The sequence below is a fragment of the Pogoniulus pusillus genome, chromosome 8, assembly GCF_015220805.1.
Source record: "Pogoniulus pusillus isolate bPogPus1 chromosome 8, bPogPus1.pri, whole genome shotgun sequence".
Lineage (NCBI taxonomy): Eukaryota > Metazoa > Chordata > Aves > Piciformes > Lybiidae > Pogoniulus > Pogoniulus pusillus.
This window is the reverse complement of record NC_087271.1, coordinates 21,357,249-21,376,243: the sequence shown is the minus strand read 5'-3', so window position 1 is coordinate 21,376,243 and position 18,995 is coordinate 21,357,249. Positions and strand designations below refer to the sequence as shown.

At 37.3% G+C, this 18,995-nt stretch overlaps 1 protein-coding gene across 15 annotated transcripts in view; it reads right to left on the bottom strand.

Annotated features, from left to right (window-relative positions):
- The window catches only part of BEND5 (BEN domain containing 5), a 1,203,882-nt gene that overhangs the window by 1,135,603 nt on the left and 49,284 nt on the right, over nt 1–18,995 (bottom strand). For all 15 annotated transcript variants that reach the window (XR_010303081.1, XM_064147552.1, XM_064147553.1 and 12 more), the window contains one exon: nt 16,021–16,145. Coding sequence is in view for 13 of the 15 variants with exons in the window: in XM_064147552.1 (XP_064003622.1) it covers nt 16,021–16,145 (125 nt within the window). In the remaining 2 variants the exon portion in view is untranslated. The remainder of the gene's footprint in view (nt 1–16,020; nt 16,146–18,995) is intronic.

Sequence of the window (18,995 nt, the reverse complement as noted above, 5' to 3'; positions counted from 1 at the left end):
AAAGCACTTGTACCACCTGTATTGCTCTAGCAGAGCATATAGCAGTGCAAAAAGCAGAGAAGATTATTACGAAGTTGAGGAGGGAAATGAGCAGCAAGGAACTAAACTACTATGGACATCACATGTGTGATGTGCTCAGGCAGTATGTATTTGGGATATATACCACTATGATGGAAGATAACATACAGGAGCTTGTGTGACCAATCAATTGCTGGATAAGTGTAGTGGTCAACCACATTTACCATTCATTATATTTGAACAATATATTAGAATATTTCAGTTTCTTCTTTTGGACTTTAACATATTGAGTGTTCAAAGTAATGTTTTCCAGAAAACATTTTCTAAGTTTAAGACATCCTGATGTAGTGAGTTCAGAAAACAGCAGTTTTGTGAAGACTGACACAAGGATTCATGAATGACAACATTGCTGGGGTTTTCAGTCTTTCACTTAGAGTAAAAAGATTAATTTCTATGAAGTGAATGTGGAAAAATATTACCCTAGACAGACAACAGTACCACAAAATCTATCTTTGTGAAGCTCTGATATGTCAGTGAGAGCCATATAGAAGGCTGAAGCGTCCATTTTTCACAGTGTTCTCCATTACTATCACCTGAACACAGTAGTGATACTTGCGTTAAGGTAAGTTTTGACAAGGGAACTTTGTTGTGCCTGAAACCTGGAAGTTTCTATTTACATGACTTAGGTCATAAGTTCTCTGCCTTAACATATTTGCCAGAGTAGCACACACTATTGCCATTTGTCTTACTTTAACTTAGAGGAAATTATGATTTATTAGCACCAACATGATTATTTGTGTGGTAGACAGTTTTTTTTCTTTTTTATTCTTACACATATTCCTCCCCATACAAGTTCTCTGAAATATTTTGTTCCGAGACATTCTTATAATAGCATGCAGATACAAAGATAAAAGATTTTCCTAAAAAAAGAATGAATAATTGGGAAAATTAAAAAAAAAAAAAAAAAATCAGTGTGACTCACATAAACATAAGAATAGTCCCTAGGAATGTTAAAAACTTTGCACTTGTAAATTACATACTTCATCTTCAAAACCAGGCCAAAATGCAGAATATTTTTCATTCCTTTTCTGCATATACAGCACATCTTTTAATACAATAACCTTTGCATTTATTACAATGCATTTTACAACCTGATAAGCATTACATTGGAAAGTGAAATGGCTGTATCATTTACTATGCTCCTATCGTTTCATGTAATATCTGTAACCAGCTGCGTGTCCTCACAATATTCCACAAAACGCAATTTTGTAAATTGTGAAGTTCTGTGCAAACAGGAATGTATTTTAATACAGAAAGCTTGACACTATCACTGCACTTTTCTTCAAAAATATCCATTCCTTTCTTTGACATTTTTTTGGCTTACACAACAGGGTGCCAAACATTTGTGACAGCTTACAATAGAAAAACAATATTGCTTTTAGTTAACAATGTTAGCTATGAATATATATTGACAGCATTTTCACTGCAGATTTGCTGCCAACATAATACAAAGCAAATAGTATTCACTATGTTGGAACACTCAGGGGAATTAAAGAGTTTCAAAAACAAATTTATGGCATTAGGTGCTGCATGCTAAATCTAATGAAAATGCAAATTTCAAAGTATCTCCGGCGCACACTTCATGCAAAGGAATACAGTTTGGCAAAGTGATAAAATTAAGATTGTTTAACTCAGGAGAAAATTACGTTAAAATGCCTCTGCTTGCTTGGCTTTTTATAAAGCCAGTTTTACCACAAGATTGTCTTTTTTCCCAAAGTCTTTCCGGTTTGTTTCCTTGAAGTACATCACATAGAGATCGCACGCACAAAAAAATAATCTTAATTTCAAATGCTCAAAAATGGTTTGAGAAACAACACATGCATAGATGTATAGTTTTAATATTTGCAACTTTACTACTAACCACAGAAAATGATCAAAGAAGAGAAGCTAAGCTTTGCTTCCAAATTTGCATGCTTATGATCATCTACAGAGCAAGGAAACCAGGGGATAGAAATTATGATGTAAATCTTATTGAAGTACCGTAATGTACCACAAAGTTGTGGTGTTACCTCCTATATATTCACATTTGTTAAACCAAACATTTCTTGACAGTACTTTACAAATGACATGACATTAATAATCTTTAAACCATTTACAAAACAAATTAATGTAGGTTAACAATACCACACTGCCAAGAAAGCAAGAGTTATTCAGATTTTGCAGCTATTGAATATGATTTGTTACAAATTCTGATATGAACTTGATGTCTGTTATCACTCATCTATAGCAAGTAGTTCAAAACTGATATCTAACAGTGCAACATTGCTTGCAAGACATAAAAAGATTATGTAATCTTTAAAATAACCACTTTAATTTCCACTCACATGATCAGTTCCAGTTAAAAATACAACTGACCTATGAAGATGAATATTCCTTTCTAGTATAGTACAGTTGGCTTCTTTTAAACATGGAATATTGCTGTTACATTAGAGTGTCACAAACATTTAGCTCTTACTTTCACATAAGAATGACTATATTATTCAGAGTACTTCATACATAAAATTCTGTGAGTTTCTTGCAGGCTGAACACAAGTGACTGTGACTAACAGAACTGAGAGATGAAAGTATTAATCAAAATGTTCACAGCTACATGGGGTTGCTTTCTTTAATTCAAATGGATTTAACTAGAACTTCTGATAACTGGGGGGAAAAAACCTGCTTTGTCAGGCACTCATATTCAGTAAAGTTCTTTCCAACTAATCTCTTATTCTTCACAATTTTGATATTTTCTTAGCTAGGTGTAAAACGATACACTTTGTGGAAAAAAAAACACCTCTTCATAAGTTACCCTCCGGTCTGACTAAAATGTCAAAATGTATTTTTTACCTTCTAAATAGCAAAGATGGAAAACAAACAAAACAAAACAAAGGAAAAGTATCTTATTTGTATTTGTATTTAACAACTGAAGTGTAGAGTTAGTATAATCCATAATTATCAAACCCACTATAGCACTCCACAACTTATGAATTTCAGGATCATTAGAAAGCTGTGAATGCTTTAGGATTAAACTTGGCCATCGCACACAGTTTACCATGAGATTCATAGGACTTGCATTATGGAATAGTCTAAGCTGCAAAATTATTCAGTACTTTCCACTATGTTGAGAGTGCCACAACTCTACATTTAGATCTGCAGAGAAAAAAAAAATCAGGAAACACAAACCTTCACTTTTTGCTCAGCTATGAATTTGAAAATATATTTTAGCACATCAAGCACGATATGAACCCATACTACAAGAATCCAAGTTAAGTTTTCTGCAAGCTGAAAGACTCTACCACTGCTGAAGATGGAGTAAACACAGTTAATTCGTTAACACTGACTCTGTCTCTTCTCACTGACTGTCAAGGAAATCATATTTTATGTTTCTTTTCAGCATGTGCTTAGAAAGGATTTCCTGGTGATCTACACTAAGTCTCACTGAAAAGTGACAACAGAAATCAATATGTGTCTCTGAATAATAATCTATACAAACATTTACATTTAGAATGTTCATTTGTATTTATGCATTAGAATTTCCTGACCAAATTTTTTTTTCAAGCATACACACAGTCTCTAATATGTGGATTTCTAGAATGAGCAGGCTTTAAGTCACTCCAATAAATAGATCAAAATAACAATTAAACAAGTCAAACAACTGTATTAACCTCAGTCTCAAAGAAATGTCTTTGCTCCTTCTGTAGCCATAGAGAAGAAACAACCCACAGGGGATAGTTATTGTAGTCTCATCCTGGCTATTCCACACCCATGGAATTGCCATTCCACATGCCTGCCAGGGAGGATATTATGTTTATCTGGCTACAGAGCCGATTCTAAATCTAACACTGAAGGTACTCAGCATCAATGTCAAACTTCCAGGGGCAAGCATATCCAACCATGAATCCCATAATACTCTGTAGTCCTCTGATACTGGGATTAGTTTTGCCCACAGAGTTCACAGAAGATCAGAACACAAGCATACCACAGGATGCAACACAAGCATTGTTTTATGTTGTTGCATCACCTTGAGTATGACAATAGTCTTGCATTAAAGTATGCTAAGGCATATAGAAATCTCCTAGGATAATCCTCACCCCAGTGTAATATATGACTTCTAAGAAATTTAGTAAAAGTTTTATGTGAAGCTTCATGTGAGTTATCAGGGGGTAACATGAGGACATTGAATGCAACACTCATCAAAGAACTTATGCTACATGACTAGAAAATTGCAGAATGCTTATATAAAGTATCATCATTTCAAGACAAGAAAAATACTATTATATTTGCCATTCTAATAAAAGTCATTGCAAAGTATAAACTTAAGGTTCTGAATTTATGAGCTTTGGTTGGAGGTGATATATATGAAATGGACAAATGTATTGACGAAAATACTTTTTAAGTTGAAAATTATAATAAGGAAGCAGTTGTCTAATTGGTCACTTATCTTAGAAAACTATTAAAGAAGACTGATAAACAGGAGCAACAACCCTGTTCAGTGACTGGCTTAGAGGAGACAAATATTTTGAGGCAGATTATATACATTGCTTCTACCAGGAAATCAAAATCTCTAGAAAGATTATCCTTTCAGTGACAAAGTAAATCCTGTTCAACAACACACATCAGATATAGCAGAAATACATGTAGTTGTTTTAAATCTATACTGAATATGTTCCACTGTATATACATTCTTTAGTAAAAACAGTAATAAAACCCTCATTTCTACTTGAAAAACCTTCTGAGTTTTAGCTCCTACATAACATAATGCATATTTAGACTAGAATGTTGCTCAGTAAAAGATGTCCAAACAAGATGATTTGATGTTGGAATAGTCATCTCAGAACAACCAGAGCAATGTAAGGTAAAATAATTGTCAAGTCAATCTCCAGCTTACACTTTATTGCAGAAATAAATTGAACTCTGCTCTAGCTTTTTGACACATAATTCTGATACTAATGGGTTCAAATCCATTTCTCTTTGCTTTTCTTCCTAACAGGAAGCTTTATATAATACTGTGTCAGAAATCTACCAGTTACTGCCTAATGTTTGCCTTAAATAAAAAGTCTCTGCCTGTAATAGTATTAACAGCTGCCATCAGTTTACTGTAATGAGCTCCAGTTCATCATACTAGTGCTACTGTGAAAATTAGAAGCTTCCACAGAGCTTCTCAATTCACAATTATTTTTTTTTAAATGACAGAACCATCATGAGCAGTGGTGTAACAGCAGACATTACCTATCTAAGGTTTACAGGCCAGATCCTAAATAAGTGTAACTGTACTCAGTCATAACTGTACACAGTTCATTGTACAAAGTACAAACAATACAGCAGCTGCATTTTCAGGGTCATTATATAAACCCAGTAGGTTTTTTCTTAATTTTTCAAAGCAATAAAAAATGTTCACTCATTTTACAGTGTATGTCTTGGGTTCAAATGCAAGTTCCCAGAGACTCTTATAAATTTGGTAGACCCAATGACAATTTATAGAATTTATAGAGTTTATAGAGTGCCCTCCCCTCCTCCCCCTCCTTTCCCCAAAAGACAGGGAGAGAGATAAAAGGTAGGGACACCCCAATAAATCAATCTCACTCGATTTGGAAGTTAAAAAGGAAAAGTTTAACAATAACTTAGAAAAAGGGATTGGAGGTAGGGGAGTTTACAAAGGATAAGGAAGGGAAAACAGCAAAATACAAAACAGGGATGGATACAACCCGAGTAGTGTGATGGTGTCTCTGCCTCGTGGCTGGTATGCAGTATCAGTGTGTGTGCGATCATGAACGCAGGTAAAAGGAGAAAAAGAGCAAGAGAGAGAGAGCGAGGAGCAGGAAGTGCTCCTCTTTTATACCGCAGGAAGTGGGGGGAGTGGGCTAACCATCACCTGGAGTGTGGCCCACCCCTGAGGAGGGGCCAAGACCCCTAGGGTCAGGTTCAGGGTCACTCCCCCAGGAGTGTTAACCCTATACAGTGTATTTCACAACCTGTATGCACTATCTGTATATGTATCCCTACACATACTATACATTACAGCATATATATTGGATCATCTATACAGTGCAGAAGAATCTCCCAGTTTGACAGGAAAAAAAAAAAAGAGCTACAAACCATGGCTTTTTATTTTTCTCTGCTCCCTTAAAAAAATGAAAATGCATAGCTTAATGCTGGATACTTCCAGAGTTCTAGAAACTATGCATATATTTTTAAGTAGTATAGTAATAGAGTGAAATATTTACTTGAGATTTTTTTTTTTTTTGAGCATTTACCATTGTAGGAGTTTTGCTCCCTCTGAAATCCATGGCAGATATGTTATCTCATCCTATTATAAGCCATTTTCAGATCCTAATTGTAAAATAATTTGGGGGGAAAAAAGGTAAAAAAAAAAAAACAACAACCTTTTTTACATAATTGAATTTGATGGGCCATTGTTCTTTCCCCCCTCTCCCCCCTGGGAAATAGCTTCATTTGCCTTTCAAAAACGTTTAAAGCTTCTCTATGAACAGGTGGGAGGCAACTTAGTTCAGTCAAGAGTTATTCATGATTCTCTTGGATGATCAAAGCACAATATGGTTTCAAGTCACAAGTCCTGAGTTACATTTGGGTGTCCAAGAATCTTGCTGAACCATGTGCTGAATCCTGAGATTCCACAGAAGCAAAAATGCAAGGCCCTTATTGCCTATAATATAGCACAACATTATCTTTCAGGAGTTTATTTTCTCTATTAAACTTCCAATATTCTATTTCACATTTTTGCCATCAAAATTCATGTTTTCACCTCCTTATCTTTCACTTACTGTAAAGCATCAAGTATGTAAAGACATTCTGTGTACCACGACCCAATACTGGATCCATATTGGATTTCTATGTTAAACTCACAAGCAGCATACAACATTGATGAAGGAAGTTTGTTACAAGATCCAGCTGCCTACTTCCACTGCCAACAGTTAATAGTAGAATAGGGGTTACTGCAGCCATATGCTTAGTACCCTCAACCACAACCACCAGACAGAACACTGGTTTCTTCACTGCTCTTTCCCAACTAATTCCAAACTAATTACTTCTTAGATAATATCAACACTATTTTGTTCTTAGACTTCCTTAGTGACAATTGAAAACACACCTGTCTACAATTCCTCACTTCTAGCTTCTCTCTTTATGCCCTGTCATTTAAAGAGCAAATGGCTCCTCTTCCCAGCAGCATGCATTAACCTATGCATAATTCAACTCAATTTTTATCTACAGGTTCCAATAGTTTCTGCACAGTACCTCAATCTGCCATGGTTCAAATACAAAATATTCTGCATGACAAAGGAAAAAATAATCTAAAAGCAAGAAAAGTTCAAACAGTTCATCTTCATTTCTCCGAGTTCTACTTTAGTTCTATGCTTCTGCATTCTGATGTAAAAACTTTTCAGTAATAACATTAAAATGAAACCAAATTTGCATGGAAGACAATTAACACTGCAACTAAAAAAGTGGGTACTTAATCATAAATGAAAAAGTTTTTAAATGGAAAGAAAAGTAGGCATGTCACATCACATCAAAATCATCATAGTGCTGATTTTGTTTATGGCATTTATAATGTATTTTTGACATTTTGAGTGACAGATGCCACCATAATAGGAAATTAAACACACCTGGCCATTAGTTTCCTGTAAGCAAAAGCCACTACATTAAATCTGAAACATAGAGTATGTATGCAGTAATTACCAAGCACTGACATCTAAAATGTTCTTAGAGACACCTGGAACAGAAAAAGTTTATGAATTTAACACTGTCTTGCCATGAGAGGAAATTTCATCGGGACAGCAGTTGTTATAGTAATGCTGAACATTGTCTATGTTTACTAACCTCTCTGTATTCGTTTCTTTTTAAAGGATGGTACCTGTCATGACAGCATTGCATAATTTCATGGAGATGCACACTATATTGCACTTACCAAAGCTTTACATGCATCTCGCAAGCTATTCCAAGCACAACTGAATTATTGATCCAAAATAAAATTACATGTACTTGAAAGGATTCCAACTTGGAAGAATCATCATTTACAAATCTAATTTTACACATGACCAATATAGGCACAAATTTCCAAAATGGCAAAATTATTTTTCTTCAAAACTGCAGTATGTTCAATTGATTTTCCTTTTTTTAAATGTTGAGATGATCACACAATCTATTTTAAATGTCATCACTTTGTTTCTTATTTAATTAACATTTCATATGGCTTCCTCAGTAAATAAATAATTACTTCAGTCACTATACATATCATAAAACTTGCTGCATTCACAACTTAAAATTGTAGCACTTTGCCATACAGCAATTGGTCAAGCTACTTCTAGAAAGTTCAAACGCTCCTTTGATATAATCCATTATGGGTTTGAATACACACTTCAGATAATGTAAGAACTTCCCTTATAAAAAGTAATGGATCCACACTACCATATGCTATGGTGCCATAAAGTTTTACAAAACTGGTATCATGAAGTCAGCTCCGCCATTCTTTTTTCTGGTTTTTTTTTTTTCCCCAAGTTCAATAGTACACATAGGGAAAAAATAGTCCACTTACCCTCTAATAAGTGCAGCTACTTAGAAGATATTACCAAATGAATGCAACTCAGCCTCTCATGTTTTCAAGGCAGAAAGATATATATGTATGCACGTATGCATATATAAAATACATATATACTCAAAAGAGAGCTTGAAGGAACCTGACCAGTGCAGTACACACAATGCAATGCTGTAGTATACAGTGATGTGTAAGATGATGGCTTTGTTGAGATTCCTTATTAGTTCTACATGCCTATTTGTTCTAAACTTCCAAATTTCCTATTTCCAAATCCGTATTCCTTAAATGTGATTTGCCATTGGAATGGGCTGCCCAGGGAGGTAGCAGAGTCACTATCCCTGGAGGTGTTCAAGAAAAGACTGGATGAGGCACTTAATGCCATGGTCTAGTTGACTGGCTAGGGCTGGGTGCTAGGTTGGACTGGATGATCTTGGAGCTCTCTTCCAACCTGGTTGATTCTTATAATATCAGCAACCTTTACCGTTAATCTCTTACAATAAGATGATTTTCAAGTATCAGAAGAAACAAAATAAATACGCATGACAGAACAAAGCTAGTAGATGAAAGAGATTAGGTTTTGGCTACATGAGAAAAAGATTAATAAAATATCAAAATATAAGAAGAGGCAGAGGTATCTTTCTAGCAGGGTAAAATAAGAGCAGCACATAAAGATGGGTAACAGGTGCGGGCTCCTTAAACAGGTACAATTCAAATAATCCAGTGATTCTCCTTGTAAATTATTATAAAGAACTATTTAAAGAGGTTGCAGGAGCTGACCGGAAAAGGATAAATAAATTATTAATGTAAGCTATTCAACAGTAAATGACTTATGCCTAATTTAGCATATATAATGAAACACACTACAGCAAATACCAATGTTAGATGGGTTACACATCCACTTTTATATGTGCATTTTTCACATGTAGGTAAATGCAATATAGCCTATAATGCACAGAAAGAAAATATGTTCTAAAATGAGAAACCGGAACTCAAATCACTACATCACAGCAGAGTGAAAGTAAAAACTAGCCTGCTTCCAAGCTCACACTGCTGTGAAGCCATTCTTACTCAATCTTACTTTGGAGGCAGCTTCCGAAGGAGTTAGCTGCACAAGATGTGTTCTAAGGCTAGAAAAAGAAGCTGAGTACCTCAAATACTAACAGTTTTTCTTTTCTTTCCCCTTGCTTCTCCAAAATATATCAGTTGGTATAATAAAAGACATTATCTCTCCCTATAGACAGACCATTCCTATCTTTAAACAGTCACAGCTGTATCATTGCAATGTAGTTGACAGCTAAGGAATCATTGGGTTGTTTTAGGACAGTAATACAAGGCCTGAACAACCTATAAAATCCAATCTCAATAACAAATACCTCCTGAAAATCTAATCAATTGAAGAGAAAAGAGATCCTACAGCCTTTTTTATTTTACAAAACAGTGTAGGACAAACAAAAAAGAAAAAAATCACCTCTATAATGAGAACTTCATGCATCTATAATAATGTTCAGCTATGATATGATCTGTCTTATGTTGTTTAAATTTATGAAGGACAGGATATCCTCTTTCTTGTTCCACACACAAAAAAAAAAACCAAACACCCTCCCTCCCTGACCAAAAAAAAACTCAAAACACAACAAACCCACATCTCTCCAAAATCTGGAGTCAAAATTCTAGCCTCAGTCCAACTGCAGCTGAAGTAACAGAAGTAAATAACATTTGGTTCTTCAATTTTAACCTCAATCTGGGTTGATTTACTAACTGTAAATAATGCTCACATCCTAGCTGCCAAATATTCGTTATTCCTCTCTATCCTTCTTGGTATATTTTGTCAGTACCTTTGTGATCAAGAACTCCAAATGTGTTTATCAACACTTACAGAACAAAATTTGGCACTATTAGGAAACCCCTTCTGTTGGAAATTCTTTTTTTAATCTCAGTGAAAATACCATTTCTGACCGTGATTCATCAGACAGCAGAATTGTTCAGGGTACATTCTCATTGGGAATACATCACATGGCCTAGATGTGCGTTACTTATTGGTACAATATGGTTGCCGCTTGTTAGAGTAATTAAAATCCTCAGGTATTTTTAATCCTATCATCATCTTGTTTTCAAATCTTAACTCTTCTCAAATTCCTCAAAAGTGTATTTTTCAAGACAGAGAGAATCTTTTTGTAGTGTGCATACAATATCTGGAACAGCAAGTCTCAAGTACTTGAGTGGTGTTTCTGGCTATGGGCCCCAAGAGAAATGATCATTCTTTTCACCTGTAAAATCCTCCAATGTTGGTACATTCACATAGTTTTACAATTTATACAACTGCTGAGGTTGGAAATGACCTTTGAGATGAAGTCCAACAACACACACATGTTTTTACCCTCCCAGATCTCAAATGAATCACTGTTTCTACTAACATCTTTAAAGACAGTATCACAGTATCATCCAGGTTGGAAGAGACCTCATAGATTGTCAAATCCAACCCTTTACCACAGAGCTCAAGGCTAGACCATGGCACCAAGTGCCATGTCCAATCCTGCCTGGAACAGCCCCAGGGACGGCGACTCCACCACCTCCCCAGGCAGCCCATTCCAGTGTCCAATGACTCTCAGTGAAGAACTTTCTCCTCACCTCGAGCCGAAATTTCCCCTGGCACAGCCTGAGGCTGTGTCCTCTCGTTCTGGCGCTGGCCACCTGAGAGAAGAGAGCAACCTTCCAGCTCAGAAGCAATCATGCACCTGAAACATTGCCTATTTAAAATAGTTGAAATGCAATTTGGAGATGACATTTGTTCATCCAATTTCCGGTTCCAGAGAGCAGGAATTCAGCAAAATTGTAGCTGGTGTTCTAAAGGATCATGGCAGAAGCTAATAGGAAACAAACCCTGCCCAATAAAGAGCATTATCCAGAAATAGACAGAAGCCTGTGACACGTATATAATTAGAGAAATTGGAGGCTTTGCCCATGAGACCATGTGTTCCACAGCAAATCCTATTTCCTTCATTCTCCCTTTCATGGTTATTTTAAGTGTAATCACTGCATGATTGCAGTCCTTACAGATAACATATCAGTTTCTTTTTGGTTTTGTTTTGGGATTTTTTTTTTCCCAGTATTGGTACTAATTGAATTCACTAAAGAAATTACAAAAAAAAAAAAAACAACCAAAACCCCACAGCTCAGATCTTACCCAAATTGTAAGTCAGAAACCCAAGGAGACCAATTTTATGTCTCACAGGTATCTTACATGATGATTTTTTTTTTTTTCATAAATAGAACTAATTTGCTATTTCTTTTGGGGTTTTTTCCTTGATAAAACAAACAAACAAAACTGACAACATAAAATGTCTGGTGTACAATTGCAAGTCATAAGGAGGAAAAAGCTAGACTCCCACCTTCAAAATTAAAAAAAAAATCTACTGGTTCTACTGTAACATAGGGAAGTGAACAGCAACAACAGGGGGGGAAAAAGTGTAGTTTATAATAAAATTCTAAAAATAATCCTGAAAAGACTAGAGCTCTCACTGCTATGCTTCCAAACTTAGCTCTATTACCTGCCCTTATTAGTGAAGCACAACAGTAACCTAAGACATATGTAACAGGAGGGAGGAAGCAATCATTCTGAAAAAGACTTAGGTAGGACAGTGAACAACAAATTAGGCATGAGTTTCCATAGTGATACAGCAACAAAAGGCTGCAGCAATTTTCAGCTGTTTACACTGAGAGCAAAGGGACTGGAGTCCCTTCTCTGTAAATTGGGATTTTAGTGTACTCAGAACTGTCCGTTAAATTTTAGTTCCACGCTATAAAGGAAATGTTGAAGGAATTGGAAGAGGAATAATAGTAGTAAAAATGAAGCTCTGCAAGAAGCAAAACTAAGTGCTATAGATCTGGATTTCATGGTTGGATTGTATCTTAAAAATATATCTTGTATCTTAAAAATACAAAATCCAGTGAGCACTTCCTCCTATGCATGTCATCTGTAGATTCTCTGGTAGAGCCTTTCTGCCAGTGAGAAGACAAATGAAGTCTGTTGCCCATCTAGAGGCCTGCTTTACAGGAAAGTTACAGGGATTCCTGTCCACTGGTGTTGAAACTGGCCAAGAGCTAGGAAGCTATTGGGTGAGAAGGTGATTCTGACACACTCCTCTGCCCTATTCTGTTCTGGTGAGAATCTTACCTGGAGTATTGTGTCTAGCTATGGGACTCCCAGAGGATGGCCACAATGATGATCAGAGGACAGAGGCAGCTCTCCTACGAGAACAGGGTGAAAAAATTGGGGCTGTTCAGCCTGGAGAAGAGAAGGCTCTGGGGAGACCTTATAGCTACATTTCAGTATCTGAATGGGATCCATAGGAGGGCTGGGGAATGACTGTTGAGAGGGGCCTGTAGTGATAGCAGAGGGGCAATAATTTTAAACTAGGGCATGGTAAATCCAGGTTACATGAGGTTCTTTACAATGAGAATGGTAATACTGGAATGTATTGCCCAGGAATGTGGTTAAGGCCCCATCCATGGAGACATTTCAAGATCAGACTTGATGTGGTCTTGGGCAGTCTGATCTAGTTGCAGGTGTCCCTGCTCACTGCAGGGTAGTTGGACAAGATGACCTTTGAGTTGTAGATGCAGCCTGTGAATCTGTGAGAAAGATCAGCAGCCACACAAAAATCCTAGGCTAACAAGTAGAAAGTCTGATCATATAAATTTTGTTTCCCTCTGAAACTGGTCTAACTATAGAAGGGCCAGAAAAATTCATTTATGATGAAAATCCAAAGGCCCCAAAGTGAAAAAATACTTCAACGCTTAAAAGCGCTCTATTTGATATAGGCTTGAAAGAACCAGACATGATAGCTAGGCTGAGACACGAATGAGGAGGAACGTTATAACTTACAGAAACATAAATGTTAGCCAGGGATGATGAGGATTTATTTGTTCCAAGTGGAGCTATTACTAAGCAGAATTGCAACTGGGAATAAGGGGATTAAATAAAGGAAAGCTTTAGGCAAAAAAATCAAGCAACACTGTAAGTGAGCTGAGTCTGTAGAATAGTTTTGAGACATAGGAAGTGGAAGCTCCACAGATTAAGAAAATTAAAATTGGAATGTCAAAAACCTGTTTCCTACAGAACAATAATGTACAATGAGACTGACAGAAGTTTCTGATAGGTATTTCTTTTAGTTTATCACTAAATTAATAACACAAAATACTGCACTAAATATACATTAAATATGCACTACTACTCAGTAATGGAACTGAAACCAAAATCAGAAATGCACATAATACAATTACATGCTCCTAGTATTTGTGAGGCTGTTTTTTAACACTGTGGCTGTTTGTCCACTGCAGGGTGCCAGTGACTGGTCTGATGCAACAAGACAAAACCAGAATGGATGCTTTCTAAGACAGATAATGAAAGGAGGTGTTTTATTATCTCATATTACTCTCAAAATAAATATCCCTGTGAGTAAAAGCTTTAGTGTGAAACTAAACATATTCCTATAATAAGAAGAAAATCTTCAACGTATTTTTAAATCTAAGGGGTTTTTTTGTGGTTTTTTTTAAGAATTTGAAGAGAAATAACAAGAAGGGAATTTAATACTGACAATATTTAAAACTACTAAAACAGCTGCTCCTTTTGAGTCATCATCTAAATGTCTGAAGCCAGATCTAGGATCTATAGACACATAGATCTGCCTTGCTCCCACATCACCTATTTGAAACATCAAAAATCAATATAATATTATACAGGGAATAGTCTCAAGTTGTGCTGGAGGAGGTATAGGCTGGGTGTTAGGAGGAAGTTCTTCACAGAGAGAGTGATTTGCTATTGGAATGGGCTGCCTAGGGAGGTGGTGGAGTCGCCATCCCTGGAGGTGTTCAAGAAAAGACTGGATGAGGCACTTAGTGCCATGCTCTAGTTGATTGAATAGGGCTGGATGATCTTGGAGATCTCTTCCAACCTGGATGATTCCATGATATAGAGATATTAAAATGCCTACTTTCACTCATAAAGCAATCATATTACTTGTTTATTACTGCAGCATTTTTAAGCAATACTGAATGCTATGGGTTTCATTGTTGTTATTATTTTCTAACAAAACATAAAAGCAAATAATCAAAACTCACAAACCAGATTATGTAGTATGTTTGATGTAGCAATTTCTAACACTCATTTAATATAGCTGAGCTGCAATGACTAATACTGCCCATGTCCGCTAGTACAAAGACCTAAAAAAGGCTCCAGACCAGATTACGTTCATGCAGGTCTCATTCTAACGGAAATTGGAGAGATGAAAAAAAGATTATAGGAACACACATTATAAAAACAGACCTCACAAGTCAAACTTAATAGTGAAGCCATTTTCTTTCATGTAGACAACCATGAAAACAAATATCCTGTAAGCACTAGATATATATTGTATCTTTCCACCAGATCTCTTTGCCTCCTTGAGACAGATTCACATTCATCTCATGACTATATAATTTGATCACAGTTGAGTAAGGCACGGCAAGGGAAAGGGTCTGTCTGATAAAGTATCAGGCTCCAGGAAGATAGATAAACAATTTCATGATTTCTAGTTGTAATAGGAATGGCATAGTGGTGGATATTAAGATATTAGTCTCGTAGGAATATAAATATAAAGCTTCTGCAGTTTCTCTAAATGATGTTTTCCTTCCATTAAGTGAAAATGATAGTCTGATTATGATAAACTAAGACAGAACACCAGAATAAAATGCAAGATATGCATGAAAAGTGGAATTACATCCTTTTTTTGCTTTTCAATATGCAAGTTAGTACATAATCTTTTGTTTATTTGTTTGTTTGTTTAGTTTAAGATAAATGAAAAAATAGAACGAGGAAGTTTCTTTCTCATGGGGCCCATTCACTGCAAAGAAACATTATTTAAAAGTAGATTAAACAGTTGCCTATCAAGTTGCTTCACATTTAAATCTCCTTTTTCACAAGGGACACACTGGCTGACACGTCTTCTCTACTACAAGTCACTAGAGTAATGCCTCTTTGCAACACTACCTCACTGTTCTACAGGTATTAAATGAAAGCTTGAGTGATAATATTTGAACAGCTATCATTGACTTCTTTTTTGTATGCTAACACATATATTTTGTTTGTATGCATTAACACAAATATACAGCAGCCACTACTAATCCAACTCCTGCTAGATGGGAAATGACATACTGGCTTTGTAATTACGCCCTGTCTGGGATAACTGAATAACATGGTGGCATCCAGCCATGCAGATACTTCTACTTATAAAAATTAAAAGAATAAGAAATATGTTTTACAGTAAATTTTTACTTACAAGAGCTGGAGGTCATCTTCTTTGTTTAAGAAAACATATCCTAAACCAATCTGTTTTTAAAGCTATCGTAATATCTAACTCAGTATCACTTACCTGTGCTTCTTTCACATTTTCAACAGTGAAGTTGAACCAAACTCGGAAGCGTGGGTTACAGGTATCCGGTCTAATGAACAGGTCATACTCAAACTCTGTGATGTGGTCCACTCGTCCAAGGTTACCTACCAAGAACATATGGAAAAGAATGCATCTTAATGATGGTGATAAATTAATAGCTGGTAAACTCTCCAGGAACTATACTAAGAGAAGTTTGAAAATCTACTTCTGTTGGCTGAAGTATTTAAATATAATAAGCTTCTTAACAGTTCAGTATTAGTTTGAAAAGACAATCATGCTCACAAATTAAAATACATACCAGCAAGCTACATGAAAATAAGAACATGATCTTCATTATTCAAATTCACTCTTTGTCTTCTTGTAGATGAGTATTCTGGTTAAATCCCCTGACAGCCTTTTAATTATTTCCTGTTTGGTTATTATTTCACTTTTCTGATAGTGTCTCTGCCCCCACCTCTATAGATTTCTTTTCATTTGCTGCTCTTGTTCAAGCACTTCTAATTTTAAAGAGTCTCCAGAGTTCCACCTGGACACTGGCTGCTGCTCTCAGCATCCCCCTCTCCTCAAATATGGGCCAAGCCTTCATCTTCTTTGTGATTAAAAGCTATCTTTACCCATTTGCAGCCACTATCACTTCCTTCCAAAGACACAAATGAGACTAAGATTTTGCCTCAGCATTTTCCTGGTGAATTTCATGGAATAATATTTTTAAATATAGTCAGAACTACATTGTACCCTATGGCATTATTCAACAAGCAGACACACACTGGCTATAGAAATGAAGTTCAGCACTGGGGAAACTTGCTAAGTGCTTTTATATTGCTAAACTGGCATCTTTCCCTTGAAGTGTGCCAAGATTTTTAGAGGCAGGGTTTAGACTGTCCATTTCATTTATACACTACAGAAATAAGATTTCACATTTTCCCTATCATATCCAAGCCTCATCTCACCAGGTCTTGTGAGGCAGGGCCATGCTTTATCTTACATGCTAAATTATGCTTATTTTTAGATACAGCGCTATAAGATGACTTGGGTTTATGGTTTCAGACATATTTGGAGGTTTAAATACATCTTTTTGTGTTAGGTATACACTTCTGGGTTCAAGTAGTTACTTTTAATACTATTCCCTCCTCAGCAGGCCCCTTTTTAGCCAATATGACTATCCGTGGGTAACACGCAGCTCCGTGTGTGCAGAATTTGGCTGATCGGCTGTTCTGGGATGGAAAAGCAGGAGGATAGAACATTTGCGGTTGTGCTCATCAAGGATTTCTTCCTTATTCTGAATTTTTCCTGGCTTTCCTAATCAAACATTTTTAATCTTCCCTATTCTTAATGTTACTCTCTACTTTCCTACTCACATTCCTCCTTTCAGAAGTCTCTTCACTGATTCCCTCCGTGGAGAACCACTTCACACTGACAATCTGTTCCTAAACGCTTGCCTGAAGCATACATTTGGCATACAAAATATTTGGGGGGGGGGGGGGAGAAAAAAAGGCAATATTGTACAGCTAGGACACCTTTGCCAAATGTAAATAATGTCATCTGCTGCATCGGGTGTCTGTGCCCTGGTGCCGGCAGCAGGGGCTGCAGGGCCGAGCTCCGAGGAGAGGCTGGAGCTAGTCACAGCCAGTTCCAGCCAGCTCCAGATGGCTTCACACCAGACCCACCACAGGGCCCAGTTCGTTCCTTCAGCAAAGGTGGTGGTGACTACTTGAAAATGCGTTTAATGAAGGACAGAACCACCACAGAGTGAGCAGTTAAGGGGTCTGAGAAGAACCAGGAACAATGGATGGAAGCTGCAGCATAGGAGGTTCCACCTCAGCACAAGGGGGAACTTCACTGTAAGGGTCACAGAGCTCCCCTGAGAGGCTATGGAGTCTCCTTCTCTGGAGACTTCCAAGGCCTGTCTGGTGTGTCCCTGTGTGACCTGAGCTAGATTGCATGGTCCTGCTCTGGCAGGGAGGGTTGGACTCGATCTCTTTGGGTCCCTTCCAACCCCTGACCTTCTGTGATCCTGTGATCTGGGCTTAGAGGAGGAAGCAGAGAAACAAAGGGGACACACCAGGTGTCAGGCAGACTACCCTGTGTCCTGTGGGGAGAGACTGGAGCAGGTGGCTATTTCTTGAATAGGTGAGCCCACGGAGGAGGCAGAGGGAAGAGTGAGGGGAAGGCATTGTTTTAATTTACTTCTGTTTCTTACTATCCAAACCTATATTAATTGGCAGTAAATTAGTTCCCCCACAGTCAAATCTGCTCTCCCTGAGATGGTAAAGGGTAAGCAATCTCCTTCTCTTTCTGCTGACCCACAAGTTTTTTCCACCTTATGTTTTCTCCTCTGTCCTGTGGAGGAGGTAGAGTGAGGGAGTGGTTGGATGAGTATCTATCACAGTATCACAGTATCACAGTATCATTGGGGTTGGAAGAGACCTCACAGATCATCAAGTCCAACCCTTTACCACAGAGCTCAAGGCTAGACCATGGCACCAAGTGCCACGTCCAACCTTGCCTTGAACTGCCCCAGGGACGGCGACTCCACCACCTCCCCAGGCAGCCCATTCCAGTGTCCAATGACTCAGTGAAGAACTTTCTCCTCACCTCAAGCCTAAATCTCCCCTGGCGCAGCTTGAGGCTGTGTCCTCTCGTTCTGGCGCTGGCCACCTGAGAGAAGAGAGCAACCTCCTCCTGGCCACAACCACTCCTCAGGTAGTTGTAGACAGCAATAAGGTCACCCCTGAGCCTCCTCTTCTCCAGGCTAAACAATCCCAGCTCCTTCCGCCTCTCCACCACCAGCCAAGGTCAACCCATCACATCTGCCTGGCTTTAGGTTAAGTCCCTTACACATCTCAGTGTATTTTCTGTGCCAAGGGTTAAACCAATCACTGTTTTTCACGACAACAGAACTATTGTCTACAGACTGCCATCCAAAATAAATAAGAATGGTAAAAAAGCAAGCT